This window comes from Botryllus schlosseri, chromosome 10 (assembly GCF_051294905.1).
Source record: "Botryllus schlosseri isolate E-star chromosome 10, Bs_hap1, whole genome shotgun sequence".
In the NCBI taxonomy this organism is placed as follows: Eukaryota; Metazoa; Chordata; class Ascidiacea; order Stolidobranchia; family Styelidae; genus Botryllus; species Botryllus schlosseri.
Genome location: NC_137245.1, coordinates 26,586,165 through 26,608,955, shown reverse-complemented (window position 1 = coordinate 26,608,955; position 22,791 = coordinate 26,586,165). Strand labels below are relative to the sequence as shown.

At 38.1% G+C, this 22,791-nt stretch overlaps 1 protein-coding gene across 1 annotated transcript; it reads left to right on the top strand.

Moving 5' to 3' along the window:
• Positions 1-239: 239 nt before the first annotated feature.
• On the top strand, positions 240-19,135 carry LOC145447888 (serine/threonine-protein kinase PAK 2-like). Its single transcript, XM_080326155.1, has 14 exons — positions 240-831; positions 1,774-1,871; positions 2,259-2,345; positions 2,722-2,814; positions 7,055-7,237; positions 8,794-8,935; positions 12,139-12,202; positions 13,388-13,559; positions 13,814-13,921; positions 14,640-14,739; positions 15,495-15,610; positions 15,741-15,821; positions 16,582-16,719; positions 17,957-19,135. Exons 1-14 carry the CDS (start codon positions 642-644, stop codon positions 18,041-18,043), a joined length of 1,659 nt encoding a protein of 552 aa, XP_080182281.1. The 5' UTR covers positions 240-641; the 3' UTR covers positions 18,044-19,135.
• Positions 19,136-22,791: the final 3,656 nt, after the last annotated feature.

Genomic DNA, 22,791 nt, shown 5'->3' with positions numbered 1-22,791 from the left:
ACAACATAATTATCTAGTGGTAGTGGTCCAAGTCTCGTATCCAGGGTTGTGACAATTCTAGTCATGACTCAATTTGTGTATTAGTGTTGGCTCGACACATTCTATGATATGATTATTCGAGTCTTGTATATCAATGACAGATGATTAAAAAATACGATAGGCCCAGAATACTGTCTTTTATATATCTGTTTGAATAAACATATAAGAGTAAGAAAAATGGGTATGGTATGTTATGAATCACCTTAGATATCACCTAAGAGTTTCACAGAAGGGAGTTGAACCTGACTTGAATTTGATACTGAACTGTAAACAACAGGAGTCAAAACTTTAGAAGTAAAATTGACTTGCGACTTGGTTACAAGTTGTAACTTACAACCCTGCTGGTAACTGATAGTGTGTTCGTATAGCAGTTTTTTTCAGAAGCTGATATTAATGAAATATAATCGAGTCTGAAGCGAGAAATTTCGCTGGAACAACAAATCGAAAGGTTGATTCCTGGGAGACTTGCTATTTTGAGGAGTTATACACCGGTCCGAAGTTGCGTATTTTTGGATTTACATCAATATCTGTGGAATACTGCGACAACCGAACGTCCCAACTGCTTTGGAAATTCGTGGATTATTTGAGTAGCGTTTAAGACAATGTCCAATAACTCTGAAGAGGAAGACCGACCTCCCGCCCCACCTCTCCGAATGGCCAGCGCCAGTCAACCGACGTCTACTGCTCAGAAGCCTCTACCTTCCGTGCCGCACGATAAAAAAGGCAAAGACAAACGGAAAGAGGAAAAAAAAGGGAAACATATCCTCGCGAAGTTTAGGCCTGAAGATAAACGTATGTTGTTTAATGTACCGTAGTGAATTTTTGTTCTGAATTTGGAAACAAACTCCTTATAAGGACCTTGACTAGCTGTTGAGTGTCGATCTCTGTTAGTGTACTCTGTAATGTACTGCGGAGTTGGACGAATAGACAATCGTCAGATTTTCCAACTTAAATTAGAATTATATATACCTACGCAGTTTTTTTCCAGATTAGATTAGAATCAGAATCATAGGTACATATTTTTTCCAAATTAGACTAGAATTAGAATTACAGCAACAGTTTGATCTCAAGTAGAACAATAGCTGCATTGTTTTTTCAAATTAGATTAGAATTATAGCAATACACTTCATCAAAATTAGACTAGGATTAGAATTACAGCTATTGTTATTTTCAAAACTAGATTAGAATTGTAGCAATACACTTTTTCAAAATTAGACTAGGATTAGAATTACAGCTATTGTTATTTTCAAAATTAGATTAGAATTGAAGCAATGCACTTTTTCAAAATTTGACTAGAATTAGAATTACAGCTACAGTTTTTTTCAAAATTAGATTATAATTGGAATGATAGCTGAATGTTTTTTTTCCAAATTAGATTAGAATTAGAATTGAAGCTCCACACTTTTTTCCAAATTAGACTAGAATCAGCAAGTTTTTTTCGTGGTTGCACGAAGCCCAAAATTTCGGATGCAGATAACTAAAATAAGCCACTCTTTTAGCCCATTCACTATTTAGGCTATTTTATGCCTAAAAAGGTACCTGGGGAGTAGGGACTTCATATCTTTACCTTCTTGATGAAGTATTTCAAGATTGCCCTAAAACTAGACCACTGACCTTGCTTTAAATACCGTAGTCTTGAAATTCATGAGTCCTTGATTTCAGCTGTGATGATGATCCTATTACTGACTTCGATTACATTTTAGTATCACTTTTCAATCCAAACCTTTACGACAGCTCGCAAGGGACCAAAGGAACGGCCTGAGATTTCTTACCCTCAAGATTTCGAACACACCGTCCATGTTGGATTCGACTCGGTCACTGGCGAATTCACAGTAAGCCTTCATCTTTCTCGGTATCTTTTCATAACGACAGCGACTATCTTTTTATATGAATTTGCCATGGTAGGCCTATACAGTATTCATATTGTCACATATATTCCGCTCGAGGCTTTCGACTGACTCTAATCAGGAGCACACGCCAGTAAACGCACTTAACCAAATTCGAAATATAGTAAGAAATGACGTTCGCTCCTGATGACAGTGAACAATAGCAATATGAATGTAAATTGTTGTTTGTTGCAATGTACATTCACCTCTTTGCCAATCAGCAGGATATTCTTCAGTACCATGTGTAATTCCATTTCATGCCATCTATTTCGATGCGATTCATAGCTCCAATTACACCCTAGCCAAGATCTTGATGGAACTATTTTTCTACAGGGAATGCCAGAGCAATGGTCGAGGCTGCTAAAAACTTCAAACATCAGCAAGACGGAACAGAAAAACAATCCGCAAGTGGTCTTGAAGGTAGTTACCGTTTTTTGATTATCGTATATTGCAAGTTTTGTTGATCATTTACATCACCATCAAACTTTATTTGTAATTTGTATTGGGTTTGTATCTCGGAAAATCCAAGTCGCTAACATATTTTTCAACAATTTAGTGGCAAATTTAAGCATTGGATAGTGTCTTATAATAAACTTTGTAGGTCGGGTTAATATCTCATGATTGCATGATTCAGACAAATGCTTTTCGCTAAATAACATGTTTCTCGTCCCAATTTTCGGATTTTCACCTGAAATGACATAAACGTCACATTACAATTACATATTACAATTGGGGCTTGCTGGTTTTGGAAGATGTTTTGCCGATTTTTCATAAACCAACCCATCCCGATTCGCAGGTGTTACAATTTTATGACATGAACGAGAAGAAAAAGCATGGAAAATACATGAAGATGTCTAAAGACACGTTTGAGTCCAGCGCTGTTCTCAAGGTGAGATTTTCAGCCGTTATGTATACCTTTATTCGATCCTGACAATTAAGATTTGTGTGACGTTTAATGAATTACTCTGTAACGATATCCTAGTCTGTTACCTCGCTCAAAATTGTGGAAAAAATTGCATAATTTGCTTACTTAGGTTACCAGAGAAGGCCGATATTATTAAAGCTTCTTTGACATGATTTGACCAGCCTTGGACGACTAAAAATATGTTGACATTCTGAATTAGATCAGAATTAGAATTATGGCTACACATTCTTTACAAGTTAAGACTACAATTAGAATTATAGCTACACATTTTTCCAAATTAGATTACAATTAGAATTGTAACTTCATAATTTTTCCAAATTAGGTTTCAATTAGAGTTATAACTACACAGGTTTTTCCAAAATAATTACTTAAATCAGCAAAAACTGGAAATTGATTGAAATTCGTTCATGTCAAATCACAATCCACTCCCATAAGAGAACGGAAAATCTCTGCACAGCAAGCTTAGCATTTTCAGGAAAACATTTCACAAATTAGGTTAGAATTAGGTTACGGGCATTTTGTTCTAATTAGTGTTATTCCACAATTAGAATTATCTAGTGTCAAATATAATTCAATCACAAGGTATTTTATAAGTACAATGGATATTCTAACATATTTTATTGATGAGCTGTAAACTGAATATGTGAACAATTCATACTGTCCAATAGTTTCATAAATTTGGATTTTCTAAATATTGTTCGTCAAGAATAGAAAGGGCCTATGTCACATTTCATAGTTCTGAGAAAATTCAATTTGAAGATTCTACATATTCATTATGGGAAGATCTTAAAGCCTTTTATGTTATTAGCTCTTTGATCCTTCTCCTTGTCAATCAACTTACTTTGGGAACAAATGTCCATTTTCAAATCAATCGGCATGTCGGGTTTTTCCTCCCGGAATGGACATAGGCCATGAATAATGCTCACTACTATACTGGGACATAGGCCCATTTGACTCAATATTAGGACATAGGCCCATGTGTCAATCCTGTTCAATCCGTCTTTTTAGATATTATGATGCTGTATTTTGTGAACAATGACAGTTAACTATTGAAACAAATGTATTTTTGCATTTTTCAACCACAAGTGTTGTAGACAACAGGTACCGAGTTCATTGGAATGTCGCAGTTTTGATAGGTCTTGAAATTGAAGCAAGTTCAGCAACCACCGTTTTTGTTTTATACTTGAAACTGAGAAACGACTAAAATATAGTCAATAACATACATCATGATTCCATTTACAACTTATGGTGAAGACATTTTACCAATTCCTAATAAATCCCCTCACTGTTTCACCTCAGCTGAATCACTCTTCAAGAAGCTGTATTAGTTGTGGCTGTATAAAAGTCTTTGAATGGACTCAAGTTAACTTGTAATTACTTTTCATGTCATGTTTTATCCCGTTGCCTTCTGCTTTCTGTTTGCTATGCTTACTATGAGAGCGGAGTATGATAGATTCCTTTTGTACGAGGGTGGAAGTCTTCTTATAGCTTCTTTTTCAATCAAAGAAACTATAGGCCTAGCGTAACTGGCATCAATACTGATAGCTGGTGTTTTGAAGGTTCATTTCTCCTGGAATGATTTTAGCTGCTCAAATCAATGCGAGTAGTGTTTTCCTAACCCTAGCTAGATTGCTCTTTCTCTAACTGAAAAATTAGATGGCGTTCATTGTTCTACATGAGATGAAATTAAAATTTCAATTGTCTGTCACTATGCATCAACAATAATATGGGCCTATGTCCAATTACTTACTTCAAGCAAAGTGATGGAAAAGGCCTATGTTCATCTCAGTCTACGACGTGAAAGGTCAAACCCCAGCCTGACATCTCACAGGCCTCTTGCTAAGGGAGCTCCTCTCAAAAGTGTTTCGCTAGCCAAATTTGCTTATGTGGTTTTCATTTTATGACCGTGTGAGATCACTGAGATGTACGGCTCCGTATTAGGGTTTGATTAGTCGAATCTAAGCCTGATTTTTTTCGAGTACTGAATTAATTCGGTCCCCGCCACTAAGGCTTACTTTATCAATGAGAATTGTAATTTCAATGTTATTTTTCACTATTGAATGCTGTAAACTTAGATTTGTCGCATCGCAGCATACAAAACATGTCGTATAAAGCTACACACGTTAGTGGAAATAATGGGTCTGTGAAGTCGTGATCAAACTACAGCATTGTCACAAAGTGTAATGAAATAGGTATGGTTGAAAGAAATACCAAATTATCTTTAATGCGCTGTAGAACTGATGTTATAGTCATTGTGCTTGCATAAAAGGTATATATTTCCACCTAATTTATACTGTCGTGGTCGTAACGAGTGATGCTCGCAGCCTAACGCTCGATTCAGAATCAATTCACTGTTGTAGGGCAGTCTAACTTTTCGCATTCGCATTACCACCCTGTTCTAAGACGTGTAAATGCGTGAGACTTCCCACTATGACGTTCGCCACGCCATGAGTCACGCCATGAGAAGTGTCGTCATAGCAATTTAAAAAAAGTATCATGACTCGCATTCAATGGAAGGAAATAGCTGACTTCTGTCGATTAAGCTTGACTCGGCAATAAATCGACTTGTGAAATGTGAACTACGGCAACATTCAACCTTATACGAATTACTGTTGGGTGCACTGATGATTTTGAAGGCATTGCTAAGTTTACTGCTTGTAATGGGGGACATGTAAAACATCTTGGCTTCTTCGCGATTGTATGCAGATTCGTCCAGCAAATTTGTTGCTTTATATAATGATCAAATATTTCGTGTAAACGGTTCTCCTAAGCCGTCGGCCCCCCAAATATAATTCGATTTCATCCTCCATCGCAAAAAAGTAGGATGTCGAAGGCTTGTCCATTGATTAGGGAAATAAAACACAAAATTTTGAACTGATTTAAGTACAAAGAATGAAGTTTAGAATGCTTTCTGACATGATATAGAGTTGATGGTATACTTTTGTCTTGTTTTGTGTCACAATGTTCCTGCTAGTGTTGTGCAAAGCTGCTTAAAAGCAGCCTATAGGCTAACTTGTTTAAGCCCAGTTATATGTCAAAGTTTAGAACACTTAGCAAAATTTGACGAAATGCGACTCAGAATTTAAAATATCGGACATTTTAATTGAATATAGCAAACGTGAATGAGACCAAAAAGTCAAAATCAAGTTGGTAATTTTAAAAGTACTTTACCTCATAGAAACTTCAATATACCGTACGTAACCATAAACATGCGTAACAAATATAGTATCAAAAGAGGCTGCGACAAATTTTCTCCGTAAATTAAAGTCCCGATACTTTGTTTGAGTTTTGTCGTATTTACTTTCTGATGAAAAAGATTGAGAAACGCTGGTTTTAAGTAAGGCGCAAAATCGAGTCTAGTCCTTCGAGTTGAGTAGCACCCGGTATGACGTCGTAAGAGTATGGATGATGTGAAGAGTTCAAATATGCGACCACAAAAAAAATAATGTGAGTTCCACATTACATTGATATAATTTGGTATTTTTTCCCTACACCCTTTTCATTGCACTTTGTAACAATAGTATGGGGGCGATCACGACTTTGAAGGAATGTAATTTCCTTTGACTCGGGTCAGAATTTTCTGACGACTCGACTCGAGTCATTTTCTCAAAACGCGGAAATGACTCGACTCGAGTCAGGTTTTGTATTGACTCTCCTCGGACTCGAGTCATTGCGCATGACTCGAACCAAGTCATATGACTTGAGACTCAGACGGCCAATACCGGCATTTTTATGCAATTTCGAAGAATAGCAAAGTAACCACACTATTGGTATTTTGTCTATTGGTAGTAGTACTTGAAAAAGTGATCAGAAAGTGCTAAAATTGAGGAAAATTAGTATATTTTAAATGCGAACCATTCGATATCACTAAACAGCGTTATAAAAAGTGGGTTTAACAAAACTGTTACTCTAAACTGAGCAGTGACTTGGACTCGGACTCGAGTCATAACACCATGACTGGGACTTGACTCGGTGGTGAATTTGAAAATGACTCGGGGCCTTGTGACTTGGTTACAACCCTGGGTTACAGTGATGCGACCAATTGAGTTCCAAATTCCCCAAGTCTTCATAACATCAAAACTATAATTCTTGTCGGTAATATAACTTTTAATGGAAAAGGTCACGAAATTTCACTACCTGACTAAAATCATTACAATCAGTTATCGTTTATATCATTTGCAATCATTGGTTATTTTTTTTCCAGCCTGGTGCAGGAGCGGTTGCGCCCGTATCGAAGCCTAACGACATGAACAGCTATGAGCAAGCGGGACAATACTCTCGGCCAAACGAGGACGATGATATGGATGAAGACTCCATGAACGACGAGTCCGATGAAGACAACGAACCTCCCCCTGTCGCGGCCCCGAGACCGGAACACACAAAATCGGTTTGTATTTTTCGCATTCTTGCCCGGAGGTGGTCAATAAGTTCTTCTACTTGAGTATTCATTAGGTTCTGCCTGCATTAGGGCTCTTCAAAAATGACTTTTTTTCTCAAATCACGCTGGCTACTTGATAAAATTGTTAGGTTACCTAGTTTAAGCCTACACACCAAATTTTGTTCAATTCCACCCAGTAGCCGCATTGCTACAGGAGAAGAAAGTTTCTATGTATTATATAAAAATAAAGAACAGAAAATTTGAAAATAGAAACGATGTTCACCAAATTTAGTTCAATTCCATCCAGTGAAAGCGGAGTTATTGCCGTCGAAAAATTTGGATTATGAATAAAATAGTATTTACGGTGACCAATTCTTTAACTATTTATTATAGTGGTGCCCACCATAAATACTATTTTATTTAAATCCAAATTTTTCGACGGCAATAACTACGCTTTCACTGGATGGAATTGAACCAAATTTGGTGAACATCGTTTCTATAGACAACCTAACACTTTCATGGGGTGAACAGAAAATTTTTTCTTAGTTATGTTTATATAATAAATAGAAACTTTTTTCTCCTGTAGCAATGCGGCTACTGGTTGGAATTGAACAAAATTTGGTGTGTAGGCTTAAATTAGGTAACCTAACAATTTTATCAAGTAGCCAGTGCGATTTGAGAAAAAAAGTCATTTTTGAAGAGCCCTAGACTGCATGCACTAAGTATTCGAGTGGGTTATTAAAACTGCCTCTACTTTAACTTGAAAAGGGTTTTGAGCAAAACTAATTAGCCTACTACTTAAGTAGTATTTGGGTAAGTTTGCATCGTTTTTACCAGTGATATCGACATAAGAACGGTGTGAAATAGTATCTTGGCACCACAGCTGGTCAGTAATATGTAATTCTGTTTTTGGAGGCCCTTTTGCTGTAATAAGTAACGGGCGCTCTCCGACTTGTAAGGCCTAGGTTATGTATTTTGATTCGAGTGTTCAAACTGCGTTAAGATGTTTGGATGCGTGTTTTTATGAAATCTTCTATCGTTCTTTCCTCAAAACCACCTACATCAGAGATAGGCCCCTTTTATAGTCAGCAAACAGAACTTATGTGCGGGAGTTTGGACTTATTTTTCCGAATCTTGCTCGCTAAGCGAATAAATCGTGGGGTTGCCTAAAAAAATGATGCACACCAATTTTTAACCCATTCCACCTGGTAATCGCGAAGTTTTTGCGATTTTTAACTTGAATTTATTATAAAATATTGAATTTTTTCATGGTGTAGCAATAAAATTTGAAAACAAAAATTTTCAATATTTTACATTAAATTCAAAATTTTAAAACTATATGAACTTCGCAATTACTGTTCGGAATGGATATATGAATAATGTGGAAAGTTCGGATAAGTACCATTTTATGCCTGTTTTATCTATCGCATTCAACGTTATTTTGTATTTTTTCATCCATACCTATTCAATTGCACTTTGAGACAACTCTAGAGATATGTCATTTCCACTAATGTGCGTAGGCTATAATGTATATTGTATATAACTCGAATCATATATACATTCAGATCTACACGAGGTCAGTGATCGAACCGCTCGGGGTCGGCAATCTCCCGAATGCAACCACAGGCACAAGCAACGCAACAACCGCAAGGCAAGAGAAAAAACAGAAGAAAAAAGTTTCAGACGAGGAAATTTTGGCAAAACTACGTGAGTTGCTCGTTGTAGGATTTACATGTCAAAAGTAGGCTACTTAGAGTATGTTTAAAGTGAATATACTCCGTAGAGTTGTTCAAAAATGACCATTTTTTTGGTCTAAAAAACACTGCACTTTCTGCGCCCCAAAATTTGGCTCAATTCCTATCGGTAGAAGCCGACGCAGAGCCAATTGAAATTTAATATTTATTACAAAAAAATTTTAATTTTTTTAATAATTGTACTGTCAACCTCTTGAAATTGTTGTGTTTTCTATACGAAAATGAGGCAAACAAATTTGACGCAATTCCAACCAGTGGGAGCGAAGTTATTCGAGTTTTTCATTCATAATTCTGGGTTTTCCCACCATCAATGCTGTTTTTGCTAATTTAAAACTTTCAACTGCAATCACTTCGCTGTTACTGGTTTGAATTGAGCAAAACTTGCTTTTAGGCCACGTAACAATTTTGTGGGGTTGACTGTAAAATTTTGAAATTTTTATTTTTTTAATCAAAAAATTTTGGATTTTACCGTTCGGAATCGAGCTAAATTTGATGTGTAGCGTTATTTTAGGCCATCTAACAATTTAATCAGTGAATCCCGGAATTCGGACAAAAAAGGGAATTTTCAACAACCCTAATGCTCAGTTACCATCATACAAACACTTTGTTACTGACAAGTATTTGTGTTTGATCAAGCTCGAAATACATATCCGACAAATTGCTTGCGTGTGTGTGTGTTTGAAATAGACAGTCTTTACCACTGTCTGCACACTGCATGTTGAATAAGTCGTGCAGGAACTGTCCGTTCCTTATATGGCAGAATATCGATTACCGTAGTCTGTTCATGGGCTCAGCTATAGTTAAGTGTAGAATTACAGATTTGTCACGGCTGTCTTGAATCTGACAAATCGGGATTTGTAATTCTCTCATTCGAGTCGCTTCCTGTCTCTAAGAAGCACAGCGGACTTGCAATCGAGACTAGTGAAACGAAATAAATTCTGACATTGCGAGTTCGAACTGTGTTTGCAATGTCAATATTAGTTCAACCTGCTTTTAGACATATACTGATCAAACTTATCCTCTTCAAGTGTGTTCTGACATCTAATAATTTATGGCCATTTCAATTTAATGAATCTCTAGATCAGTGGTTCCCGGCATCTTTGGATGTAGAAGCCGCATTTCAAACTTCAGAGCACGCATGGAGCCATATGAAAACACTCGAATAAGCTACATATAACGAAAATTCAAAGGTAGCTAGCCTACCTGTCGATCTCGCCATCCAGCTATTTCAAAAGCATGCGCATAGACTTCTATAGATCCTATATCGGTTGATAGACGCAGATCGGCAAGAACTATACATTGAAATAAACTGAAAATGCATATCATTACTGCAACATACTGTTATGTCGTTATGTGATAGCTCGACATACATTCCAGCACTTAATGCACAAGTTAGCGGGGTATTATACGCTGAGTAATATTGGACTTATTGTAATTTATACCTAACTATGAGCCGTTGTTTTCATGTTAGTGAAATTGTGTGGAAATGTACTCTTGGCAGAGACACGATATATAAAGGTCTATGACCAGCCGAACCCAAGATATATCCATGCCGGACGGGTATTCACCCATGCTTTCGACGCTAGTCTGCGGCCTTGGACAGCTTCAGACATAACTAATATCCTTCATTTTTTGTATACAAAAATTGACTATAAATATTCTTAGAAACAAACAACAGCTGTCGTATATTTTATTTTTGTGGAATATTTAGAGGTCTATCAGAGCCGCAAGATGGCTAACTTGGAGTCTTATCTTTCGCGGATTACAGTTCCGATTCAATACCACCAAGCTGTGACGTCACAAAAATTGCGGATATCATTTTACGTGTAAAATGTCCAATGCCGATATTTTATTGAAAGTGGGATATCGAGATGATATTATTGGCGAAGGTACTGATCATAATCTTGTCATCACTGTGTCTATAATTAAAGTGAGGTGCTCTCAGACGGTCATTGATTGTAATCAATAACTATCAATTTTCGAGTAACTGTAATCGTAACCCATTACGACAGGCATAATTATGGAATAATCTGAAGAGCTTCTTGGAGGTGCAGAACTTCAATATACAATTGAATAGCATATTGATATTGATATGAACCTGAATAATCTCGGCTGACGATAACCCTGACGACTGCAGACTTTTAGACGACTTGAAAAATTTTCATCTTTTCCACATTAAATTACAATTAAAATTACGGCTGCAAACTTTTTTTTTCCAAGTCAAGAACAGGATTAAATTAGAGCTACAAGTTAGAATTACTGAATTAGAGCGAAGAAACATTTCAAAAATTGCATTAGAATTCATATGATAAATTAGATTAGAATTAGAGCAATGATACATTTCACAAATTAGATTAGAATTAGATTACCTTCATTTTGTTCAAATTAGTCTAATTAGACAACAATTATCTAGTTGTCCAAATCTGGGCGAGTATCGGCCGAAAATATCCGGTTCAATTTCAATATGAATATATCATTCTTTCCATTCAATTGTAAATGGAATAATCATCAATACTATTCAAATATGTTATCCAGTTTGATGACAACTATTTGTCTTTTTCATACGTAATGGCTATTTTGGCAGGAGTGTCCTTACATTATTGGGTGACGTGTTTAAGGTGTATTCTTTCGTTCAATTTTGTAAAATCCAGCTATACGGTTTTGTTATTTCAAGGGATATTCTTTCAAAGGATATTTAAATTAGTAAGGGCGCTTGAGCCGATGTTCCACTTCCACACTTTCTTAAATTCTATAGCGGAGGGGAATAATTGTGATGCGTTTCTCATTATTTGGGTGCCTTGGAGTAGACTTTTATCAAAATATGCCAACCAAGCCTGTGCCTACAGGAGTTTGTGTACCATCTAAAAATAGTACAGTTGGCTCTCTCCACCCAGATTATTCAAAATTTCATGCCAGTTACGTCATATTTTCTTTCCAATTTTCTACTAGTTGCTGACGTTTACCCTTGACGCGTTTCAGACGAACATATTTGGGTTTATTTCAATATGAATATATTATTCAATTGTATGTTGAAGCTCCGTACATTGAAGAGTCCCTTCATTTGTGACATTATTTCTACTTCTGATTGAGTAGCGTGAATCACGGCTTTGTACGTGTCTCACAACGAACTATGTCATCATTCGACGTTGTTTTCAGGGACTATCGTCAGCGTGGGCAATCCAGACACCAAGTACACTAAATTCGAAAAGATCGGACAGGGGTAAGTTCTTTCCGAAGATTCCGCGTTATGATGATAAACAATACTTTATGTGCATTGACATTGCGGTCGACTTTTATCAAAATTCAACCCATGCTGTGCCAACAGAGTATGTGTATAATCTAAACATACTACTACGTTGAGCTGGAGCTGTTATTTGAATTTTTTAGGCCTGAAATACAAACTTTCTACTCGGGAACTGCCAGGGTTGTAACCAAGCCACAAGACAATCTCCTTTTTATAGTTTTGACTCGAGTCAAGTCGAGTCGTTTTCAATTCAGTTAGCAAAGGGTCGTCTCCGGTTTAACCCATTTTTTTTACTTGCTAGACTGATATAGAATGGGGCGCATTCATGGTATTGTAATTTTCCTCAGTCCCAACGGTTTCTGGCCCTAATTTGCAAGTGTCAGGAGGCTAATTCCGTTATAACTCAACAAGGGCTATAATGCATACCCTCAGAATTGTCCAATATTAACAAATGTTGTTCTTTTTCGAATTCTCGGTGCATTAAAAAAAATTAAATTGAAAAATTTCCAGCAGTTCAAAAGATAATGCGATTCAAAATTCTCTTGTCACTAGGTGGCGCTGCATGCAAAAATCTTAAAACTCCATATTTATTTTGCTGTAGTGATGGTGGAGAATCAATTAAAATGTCTAATTATACAATTTTGAGGTCAAGGAATTGAAAAAAATCCACTTTTTCGCTCTAAACTCGAAGGAAAAAAAGTTACGTACGAAACAAAATCGGGTGGGAACGGACTTGAAAATCCATGTAGGATTCCGTTTACGCAAAAAAAATATTGCAAAGTGTACTTTGAAGTGGTATGATTGATAAAAAATTGGATTTTCAAATTAACCTCTATTCCAGAAGGATATCACAAAAAAATTTGTCTCTGCATTCTGTAATTGGTTATAATAGTAGTTATGGTGAGCAGCATTGCATTACAAATGTCAGAAAATTTGCTAAATTGTAATGGAATGAGTCGGGACTGATAGACGAAATACCAATCATGGTCTTGAGTCAAACGACTTGGTTCGAGTCGTGCACAATTGAGCGATTTTACGCGTTTGACGAACTCCGCAGATTTGAAAAACCGAAAACATTCACTCTTTTCAACGTGAAGAGATCATGCGAACGATCGCCGACGGTTTTTCGATTGAATTTTTAACGGGTCCCGAAATTTTCAGAGCTTCCGGCACGGTGTTTACGGCGCAAGAGGTGGCCACGGGACAGCAAGTGGCGATAAAGCAAATGAACATCACCCAGCAGCCTAAGAAAGAGCTGATTATCAACGAGATTATTGTGATGCGTGAAAACAAACATCCGAACATCGTCAACTATCTGGATTCCTATCTCAAGGTACGCGCTAGGGCTGCTCAAACATGCAAGTGAAACATAATAATGAAAACAAACGCATGCAATGTTAAAAAAAGCTTGCACATACAATCGTAGCATAATCACATCATAGTTACTATTTTCTAGTTTATAAGTGTCAAATTTTATTTTTTGAAATCTTGGCACACCTTGAGACTGTGTTACTGGTGTTGTTTATTCTAAGAATGCTGTAAATTGTGCCCTGGCTTGTTGCTGACGGGTGAAATGATTCCTTTCAGGGCGATAATCTGTGGGTCGTGATGGAGTATCTGGCCGGCGGGTCCCTGACGGACGTCGTCACGGAGACGTGCATGGACGAGGGTCAGATTGCGGCCGTGTGTAGAGAGGTGAGTGGTTTAGGGCCAGATTTTCGTTTAGCAGGGTTGGGCTGAATTGAGTGCCAGAGCGATTTGAGTCGAGTCTGGTATTAAAGTATCGCATATTGTGATAAGTCATTTCCACTGCAGGGTTGTATCCAAGTAACAAGGTTCCGAGTCGCAAGTCAATCTCACTTTTATAGTTTTGATTCGAGTCAAGTCGAGTCGTTTCCGATTCGGCTCCGAGGCAAGTCCAAGTCGGCGAGCAGAGGGTCGAATCCAAGTCATAGTATTTGACTCGAGTCCGAGACCAAATCATTGTGTTAATTGTTCAGTTTCGGGTTAATATCTTGTTAAACCCACTTTTGACAACTTTACTTGGCGATATCGAATGCTTCGCATTCATAATATACTAATTTTCCTCATTCTAACGGTTTCTGCGCATATTTTCAAGCACCAGTACCGATAGACGAAATACCAATAGTTTGGTAAATCAACTATTCTTCCAAATTACGAAGAAATGTCGGTCTTGGCCATCCGTATTTTGAGAAAACGACTCGAGTCTAGTCGATTCATTACAACCCTGGTATGCTGCGATGCGACTAATTGAAGTTTTAAGGCTTCGACAGCGGAAAATAGTATCAAATACACAATTCTCAGTCCAATTAAAATGGCTATTGTAATACTTGATTCTCTCAAGCCCTAGTATCAGGGCCATTATTAATCATTTTTCCCTAATTTCTTTCAGTGCCTCGGAGCTTTGGACTTCTTGCACAGCCGCAATGTCATTCACCGGGACATAAAGAGCGACAACATCCTTCTCGGAATGCAAGGAAGCGTCAAACTGAGTACGTTCCTTGTATTTGGCGTTTGTCGCCGAAATAAAGAAAAACAGTATTTGATATCGAACAGAAATGATCGATATGAACTTAGCTTTCGAGGCGGATCACTAGAAAATTTTAAACTTTTCCAAATTGGATTAGAATTACAATTACTTGACTCGCAAAAACTATGAAATTGAATTCGATTCCGAATTAGAAAGCAAAAATCAATCAAGCGGAGTTATTGCCGTCGAAAAATTTGGATTTGAATAAAATAGTATTTACGGTGAGCACAACTATAATAAATAAACAAAGAATCGGTCACCGTAAATACTATTTTATTCAAATCCAAATTTTTCAACGGCAATAACTCCGCTTCCACTGGTTGGAATTCAACCAAATTTGGTGAACATCGTTTCTATAGACAACCTAGCACTTTCATGGGGTGAACAGAAAATTTTCGAATTTTTTATTTATTTTACATAATAAATAGAAACTTTTTTCTCCTGTAGCAATGCGGCTACTGGTTGGAATTGAACCAAATTTGGTGTGTAGGCTTAAATTAGGCAACCTAACAAATTTATCAGTAGCCAGTGCGATTTGAGAAAAAAGTCATTTTTGAAGTGCCCTACTGTACAGCTCTCTTGTAGCATTTTCAGAAAAAACTAGAAATAGAGGAGAATTAAAATGAGAGTGTAAAAACATCACAAATTAAGTTCGATTACTGACCCACTCGGGTGGCTCGTGTGAGAAATGCGTTATCAATCTGATTGTGCTCACAGCCGACTTTGGTTTTTGCGCCCAAATCACTCCCGAACAAAGCAAGAGATCGACGATGGTCGGCACTCCGTACTGGATGGCTCCGGAAGTCGTGACGAGGAAGGCTTATGGGCCCAAGGTACCGTTGTTTGCGTTTCCGTCAATGCCGAGAGATCATGTTGTTGAAAATTTACAATGCATCCACAATTTGTTTGTGTGGCGAATTACTGGGAAAAGTTCATTGACGTTTCACAAACCTACTTTCTCAGGTCGATATCTGGAGTTTGGGAATCATGGCAATTGAAATGATCGAGGGTGAACCGCCTTACTTGAACGAGAATCCTTTGAGGGTAAGTCGGAGTTGAAGTTACAAACCTTTTGTTTTCTCGTCAGCATTTGAGTGGTCTTATGCACTTCTGTAATCTTGATACCGGCAAATACTACACTGGAAATTTTGATCATCAAGTTCTTTTGAAACCTCTATACCGTAAACCGGGGTAACTTTGGACACTAAGCAGTGAAAGATTTAAATGGTTATTGATGGAAAAGAGTTGCAGCCGGATGTCCAATTCTTTTTCATGAGGCAAAAGTACCGCGAGTAGTCTCAATAACAGGTGGATGCATTTCACTACCCAGCCGTAAAGCCATCAATTCTGCCATTGGCAAACTGTTGGATAATCCTGTGCAAAAAATTATCAAGAACGACAGATTTCGTGTCATTGGGAGGGCTCACACTTTCATCTGTTTGCCTTGGAGTCGACCTTCATCAAAACACATCAGCCCAAGCTTTGTCAACAAAAGGAGTTTGTGTAACATCTTAAAATAGTACATCGAACGCTCTGTTATTTGATATCTAATTTCATGCTGGCGACGTCATATTTCGAGACACGATTGTTGATGTACAATGTTCTCTCCAATTCTCTACTAGTTGCTAACGATTACTCCTGACGAGTGTCAGCCGAAAATATTCGGGCTCATTTCCATATGAATATACCATTCGATTGTATATTGAAGTTCTGTACCTCCAAGAAACTCTTTAAGTATAGTATTCAATTTTGTATTGAAGTTTTGTACTTCCGAAGAGACTCTTCTATGTGCGATTATTTTCAGGCTCTTTACCTGATCGCGACAAACGGGACGCCGACAATTCAGAACCCTGAAAATCTGAGCGGCGTGTTTCACGATTTCCTGAAGAACTGTCTGGAAATGGACGTGGAGAAGAGATACACAGCCAGACAACTGCTGGCCGTGAGTTATTTTTGGTGTCTCCGACGAACTGCTTGTAATCGTAGGCCGTCAAAGTCATCTGAAGGCCGGTGTTTTGATCACAGGTTAATAGTAGGGGTGGTGTGAACCTCATGACGTCACGTGGCATCATATTGCTTATTCCAACCCTACATTTCAGTGAAGTGATAGCCTGTGTTAATGTACACGATCTATGCGATGGCTCGGGCCACATAATGCCACTAGGCTGAAGTACATATTGACGTTTTAAAGGTCATTAAATGCATCAACTGGTGCGATCAAATGATATAATAATCTTCCGTCGCTTTGCCAACAATTTCGATGAGGACTTGCAAGGAAACATAAGATAACGCCTTAACGGTCTAGGTCAGACCGGACAATGTATTCGGCGTCTGAGTATTGCTACGTTGATATTCAGCAGCCAACACCCCAATCACACGGATTTTGTTTTTATGATACAATAAACATATGAAATCAAGATTGACCCCATGCGCCTGCTACATTTTTTACGTCAGACAACGATATCAATCTTAGTGATTGGCTGAATAAGCATCATTCGCTGACTACCTACATGTAGTGTATTTCGCTCTTGGTGTGGTGTGATTGTTGGTCAAGCCCACAGCAAAGAGTCACTTAATATTCGAGCAAACTTTTGTAACAAAGCAAGTAAATCATTTGAGATTGCCAAGGCGGACGTTCGTTTAATGTTGATTTTTTATGCCGCCAGCGCCATGCATAAAGTGGCCCGCAGTTGAAATGCAATAAATTTCAACCAATGATGGTATAATGAAGTGGAAATTGTAATATATGAAGAATGTTCACAGTGCAGAACCTACCAAGGTTCGTTTGTGCACGTGAACCTCTAAATTTCTGAGGTTCACACGCAGAACGCGAACCTCACGTTCACACCATCCCTAGTTAATAGTACATATATCAGTTTGGCACAAATGGTTTGCTGCGAAGGCAAGGTTTGGTATGCTGATCTGGTATGGAATCTTTTGAAATTGTGACAAGGCCTGATCATTAACAAACCCGGGTACAGCAAATTGCCCAAGCTGGACTCGTCTCAGCGGTGAATTGAAAATGACTGGACTTGACTCGAGTCGAAACTATAAAAATAAGATTGACTTGTGACTTGGTTACAACCCTGGGCAAAACCTACTTGAACACTCTTAAAAAGTAGAGGTATCAAGTTACTAATGCCGACTAGATCCGCTCGTAATTGACGCTTCTATTCCAGCACCCGTTCTTGAGACTGGCCAAGCCTCTCGCGAGCCTAAACCCGTTGATTCTAGCCGCAAAGGAAGTCGCTAAGCAGCATCAGTGAACCAACGACACGCGTATCATCGCCTCAAACGCGTGGCGACCTTATGACGTGGGGATAAAAACTATGATATTCTCCCGGCTTGGTTTGGGATGCAATCTGGACCGTGTGACTGCATTGGTTTTTACCGCATTTTCTCTTGTTGCTTTAAAAAGATTATTCTACAGTCAGATCATGTACACTTTGACTATTTAATATGAAATCGTGGTTTTAATCATGTCAACGTCGGTTGGTTTACACGGTGATTTCTTAGAAATAACGGAAGCTATTCTCCGACTGCCAAAGATGACATTATGTGATCAAAATGTACTATTGAATAATGCATTCATACATTGTAAAAAACCCGAATATTTGCGTCTGACACTCGTCAGGCGTGATTGTCAGCAACCAGTAGAGATTTGAATTGTATATCAACAATGGTGTGGTTCGAATTTTCATGGCGGTGATGTCACCCCTGACGAGTGTCAGCCTAAAATATTTTGGGTTCATTTCAATGTAAATACATTTTTCAATTGTATATTGAAATTCTGTACCTTCGAGAGTCTATTCTGATTGAAACGTGCGTGAATGATATTGATTGTCGGATTCAAAGCAATATTCGTGTACCTGGACAGGCTGATTAATATCGAACCTACAACTAGATGAGACATTAACGTGATAATTTCTTGATTTGAATATTGTGCATTATAATTTGAGGATTTTTTTTCGTCCAGTGGTCTGAATCAGGTGAACCAATGCTACGAAGTGGTGATTTTAGCGATTTTTCCTTACTTTTAATGTTTTCCTTATTGTCGGTAGTAGAGAATTTTTTATTTCAACGCCTGGTAGGTAAATACTAACCCAGTAATTACGTGTATCCTTCAGAAATCGTGTTACGGCAAGCTTTTATCGCATTAGCGTCGCAGTCATTTTGAAAGCAATTCATTTCTTGTGCATGCCATGGGCTTGTTTCGCTTTCCTTTATGGAACTGACCCTGGAAGATGTGCTTCTTTGCTGGGTATTGTATCTGCTTCTGTGTAGACTATTATGAGGAGAATTGACCTAAAAGGACTTTTCTTGCGCCTGGCAATGTGCAGAATATATGAGACATACAAGCAGTTGTGTTTTGCTGATGTCAGTGGGGTATGTTATTGGGACTAGGGCCATATATATCATATATGATATACTTATTGTACATCATATGTAACATGTATTGATGTTATAAACTTTGACCATACATATGTCGGCGCTTATATCTACATCACCAAACTATATAGTGACGTCTGGGCAGGCGCGCAAACAATCGAAAAAGGTTTATAAGACCGAAGCTATACCTGTGTGTCAAGACCGCGTCATAAGTAACAGATTTGCAAGACGTGTCAAAACCTACTTCGAATGGAAGGAAATGAAGTATTCAAGTCGGTAGTTTCAGACAGTAGATTTTGCTAAGGGCACGCATGCTCTTATACAGTTAATCGGAGGTATGACTTATTTCGAAATCGCAAAACTAATAAGTGACACTACAAATAGGCATCATCTTATAATATACTATTAGTAACCGTGAAGCGGGGGGCTGTTTCGCGTGGCTTTTATGGAAGCATTGCTTATAAAAGGGATACAGACTTATGCTAAAGCTACTCTCTACTTTTCAAAATCCGAATTGTACCTGATAAGTAGGATGACCTAAGAACTGTTGACGTTTAGTCTTAACCACTTGAGTGTGTCGGGGGAAACCTGCGTCAGTATTTCGATGAAGTAGCCTACTTCGTTACTGACAGAGGTGATCAGTAACGAAGTACTTCTACTTTTTCGAAGTACTCAAGTAGTTCTCTACTTCTGGTACTTACTCAAGTAGATCTTGCTTGCGCTACTTTTACTTCGTAATGTTTAGTTAGCTACTTACTGACTTTTCGCTATTTTCAGTTTGTCAAGTAGAAGTAGTTTAATCCCCCAATAACAAAGATAGCCGAAGGGATTTCTGGGCTGTTTTCACGTAGTACCAACATTTAATTTTCATAAAAGTCATGTAATACCCAGAACTTTCGTTGCGCTTCGCGCACAGTAGATTTGGAGTGACAAATATGTTTTAACGAAAGTATCGCTGAATATAATTTAGATACCGGGTTACGTGGTTCAGTTCGCACAGCATTGTCGCCTATATCAAATATTTCATCACAGTAAGTATGGCCCCCATGGCCCCATAACGTCTGAAACTACCGTTTCGCAATATAGCAATTACCTATTATACCTAGCAGCCCACGACGTGTCCTAATCTGGAAAACTGGACTTTGGCATTTCGTTAGACATGTTTTAGCAGACTGCCGATGAAACTTTCTGGGCAAAAGATATGAAATATACTTTCGGCTTTTTAGAAGTAGTATTTGATTTTTCTTTCAATTACGAGTATTGTACGTTGAGTTCTAATTATAGTTACAGTTCTTTTGTCTGGAGAATATACATGTTGAAGTATAAAAGCAAGTGTAGTAATGCCTTATAATTTCCGAAAATAAAGCTATATACACTATATGGCATTTTTACGATCTGCCTTATTTTTATTTAACGTATACTAATCGCGCAAAGTGTTAAAGTCGTAGCCGACCCAACTTATCCGTATTGCTCTTCGACTAAACTAGGGGCCTAATATGGGGGAGGGCGCCATGCCATGATATTCTCTAAATGGGGGATTTGACATCCCATGATGTGGACGACTGCGTGTCCTGTCAAAAATTGACACCTCCTGGGATGCATTTTATTAATATGAATCAAGCTCACTACACCTTCCGCATAGCTCCATTTGCAGCTTTTGACAGTCCATGCGAACGAATTACGAGCGTTTTCACAACTACTTACTTACTTGAGTAGATTTAAAGTCAGTCAATTCTATTTCTACTTCAAGTAGATTTAGGTTTCTTGTAAGAAGTAGGCCTACTTCTACTCGTACTTGAGTAATTTTTTTCGTCGCTACTTCTACTTCTACTTGAGTAGCTTTCTTGACTACTTTGATCACCTCTGGTTACTGACCACATCTGCATAGAACACAGATAACGCAATAACCAGTTATACACACACACACACAGGACTGTCAAAAGCACGTCATACACTGGCCAGTGTATTTCAAGGGGATGTTGCAGTTACAATCTAAACATCTCGCCGTCTATCCGACAGTCGTCGAGCATCAATCAATCGACAGATTATATTTTCATCTGCGACACACGCGATGTTACAATGCGATGTACAAGACACACAATGCGATGTAATGAACAGATAGGAGGATGCCGAATGATCAACCAGTTCGGGTCTCTTGAATTGGCATCCATCTCGCAGTGTTGGGATCAAGTCACTACCTTCGAGTCACGAGTCATTTCGAGTCATTGCACATTTTGACTCGAGTCAAGTCAAGTCAATCGATTTTCGAAGGTGACTCGAGTCAAGTCAAGTCACTCGTTTTTTGGTGGTGACTCGAGTCAAGTCGAGTCAAGTCAAGTCAAGTCACGAGTCAAGTCACATTTCAAGTCAAATTGAATTTTCAAAGTATGAATGATGATTCAAAGTCATTACATTTTGCTAGATGTGTAAAAGACAGATGTATTGGTCATATATCTTGAATCAAATAACGAGTATAAGGTCAAATATACATGCAAAAGGGCGCTGTATCGCTCACGCAGAGGTAGAGCAGCTAATCAAATACGTGAGCCAAAATAGAGGATCGAATACAAAGCGTCGAGAAGTTGAAACAAAATGATATGATATAATATACTATCCATCTACACATCCGTGAGAATATAAACGCATAAACTGTATTCGTTCGATTTAAATCATACAAGAGGGTTGGTTAAGGTGGGCACTGCGCGATATAAGCACTGAGCCATCTAAGAAACAGAGATACGTTGCTATTAGAATATGCTACTGCTAGTATACATAAACGTAACCTGTCATCAGTTCGTTTTCGGTCAATTTATTTGTGATATAACAATGGTGGATCAGTGAAATGTACAATCAGTGAATGACCGGTTGCTCTCACAAGTCACACCGGTGTATGGCGAATAATCCGAACATAAACAAGATACAGAAATATTTAATCTACACCGTTTACTTGATGACTTGAAATTGACTCGTAAATTTTGCTCCGAGTCACGAGTCAATCCACATTTCTGAACCGCCGAGTCAAGTCAAGTCAAGTCATTTTGGCAAAGTGACTCGAGTCAAGTCAAGTCATACGAAAAAGTTGACTCGAGTCTGACTCGAGTCAAGTCATGACTCGAGTCATCCCAACACTGCCATCTCGACCTAGTTCCCGATGTTACGGATTGTCCACATTCAAATCGAAATATATGCAATTTCTACTGTATCAATACTAGTCAGCCTTCAAGATTACCGGACCATTATCTACATATATCGACCCCGCCTACCGGCACATGCGGCATTCATTTTATCGCTTCCTTTTGTGTTATCCGTTCTTAAATCCGGTGTGCATGCCTCTTATTTACATGCTGTAGGCCAAGGTGGGTGTCTGATTAATAAAAGTCTGCACCAAGTTATTTCGACACCCTCCTATATTTTCATTATATCGCAATCGTGTGATGTATTGATTGTTTATTAATAAAATGATGATGATCTGGTCCGGCGAAGCCCTTCCATTGAGACCACCATCAGCGGTTGAAATATATTTGCAGAATCGACTGATATCTTGTGTAGGCAACTTACTGAAAACGATATACTTTCAAATGAATCAGCTGGAGCCTATGGGGTATTCCGAAGATAACATCGAAGT

Bases quoted from the DNA above. Each gene is read 5' to 3' on its own strand.
- LOC145447888 (XM_080326155.1), top strand. From the start codon at position 642: ATGTCCAATAACTCTGAAGAGGAAGACCGACCTCCCGCCCCACCTCTC. The intron at 832-1,773 runs GTATGTTGTTTA...CCTTTACGACAG, and splicing joins GTTTAGGCCTGAAGATAAAC to CTCGCAAGGGACCAAAGGAA. The intron at 1,872-2,258 runs GTAAGCCTTCAT...ATTTTTCTACAG, and splicing joins CGGTCACTGGCGAATTCACA to GGAATGCCAGAGCAATGGTC.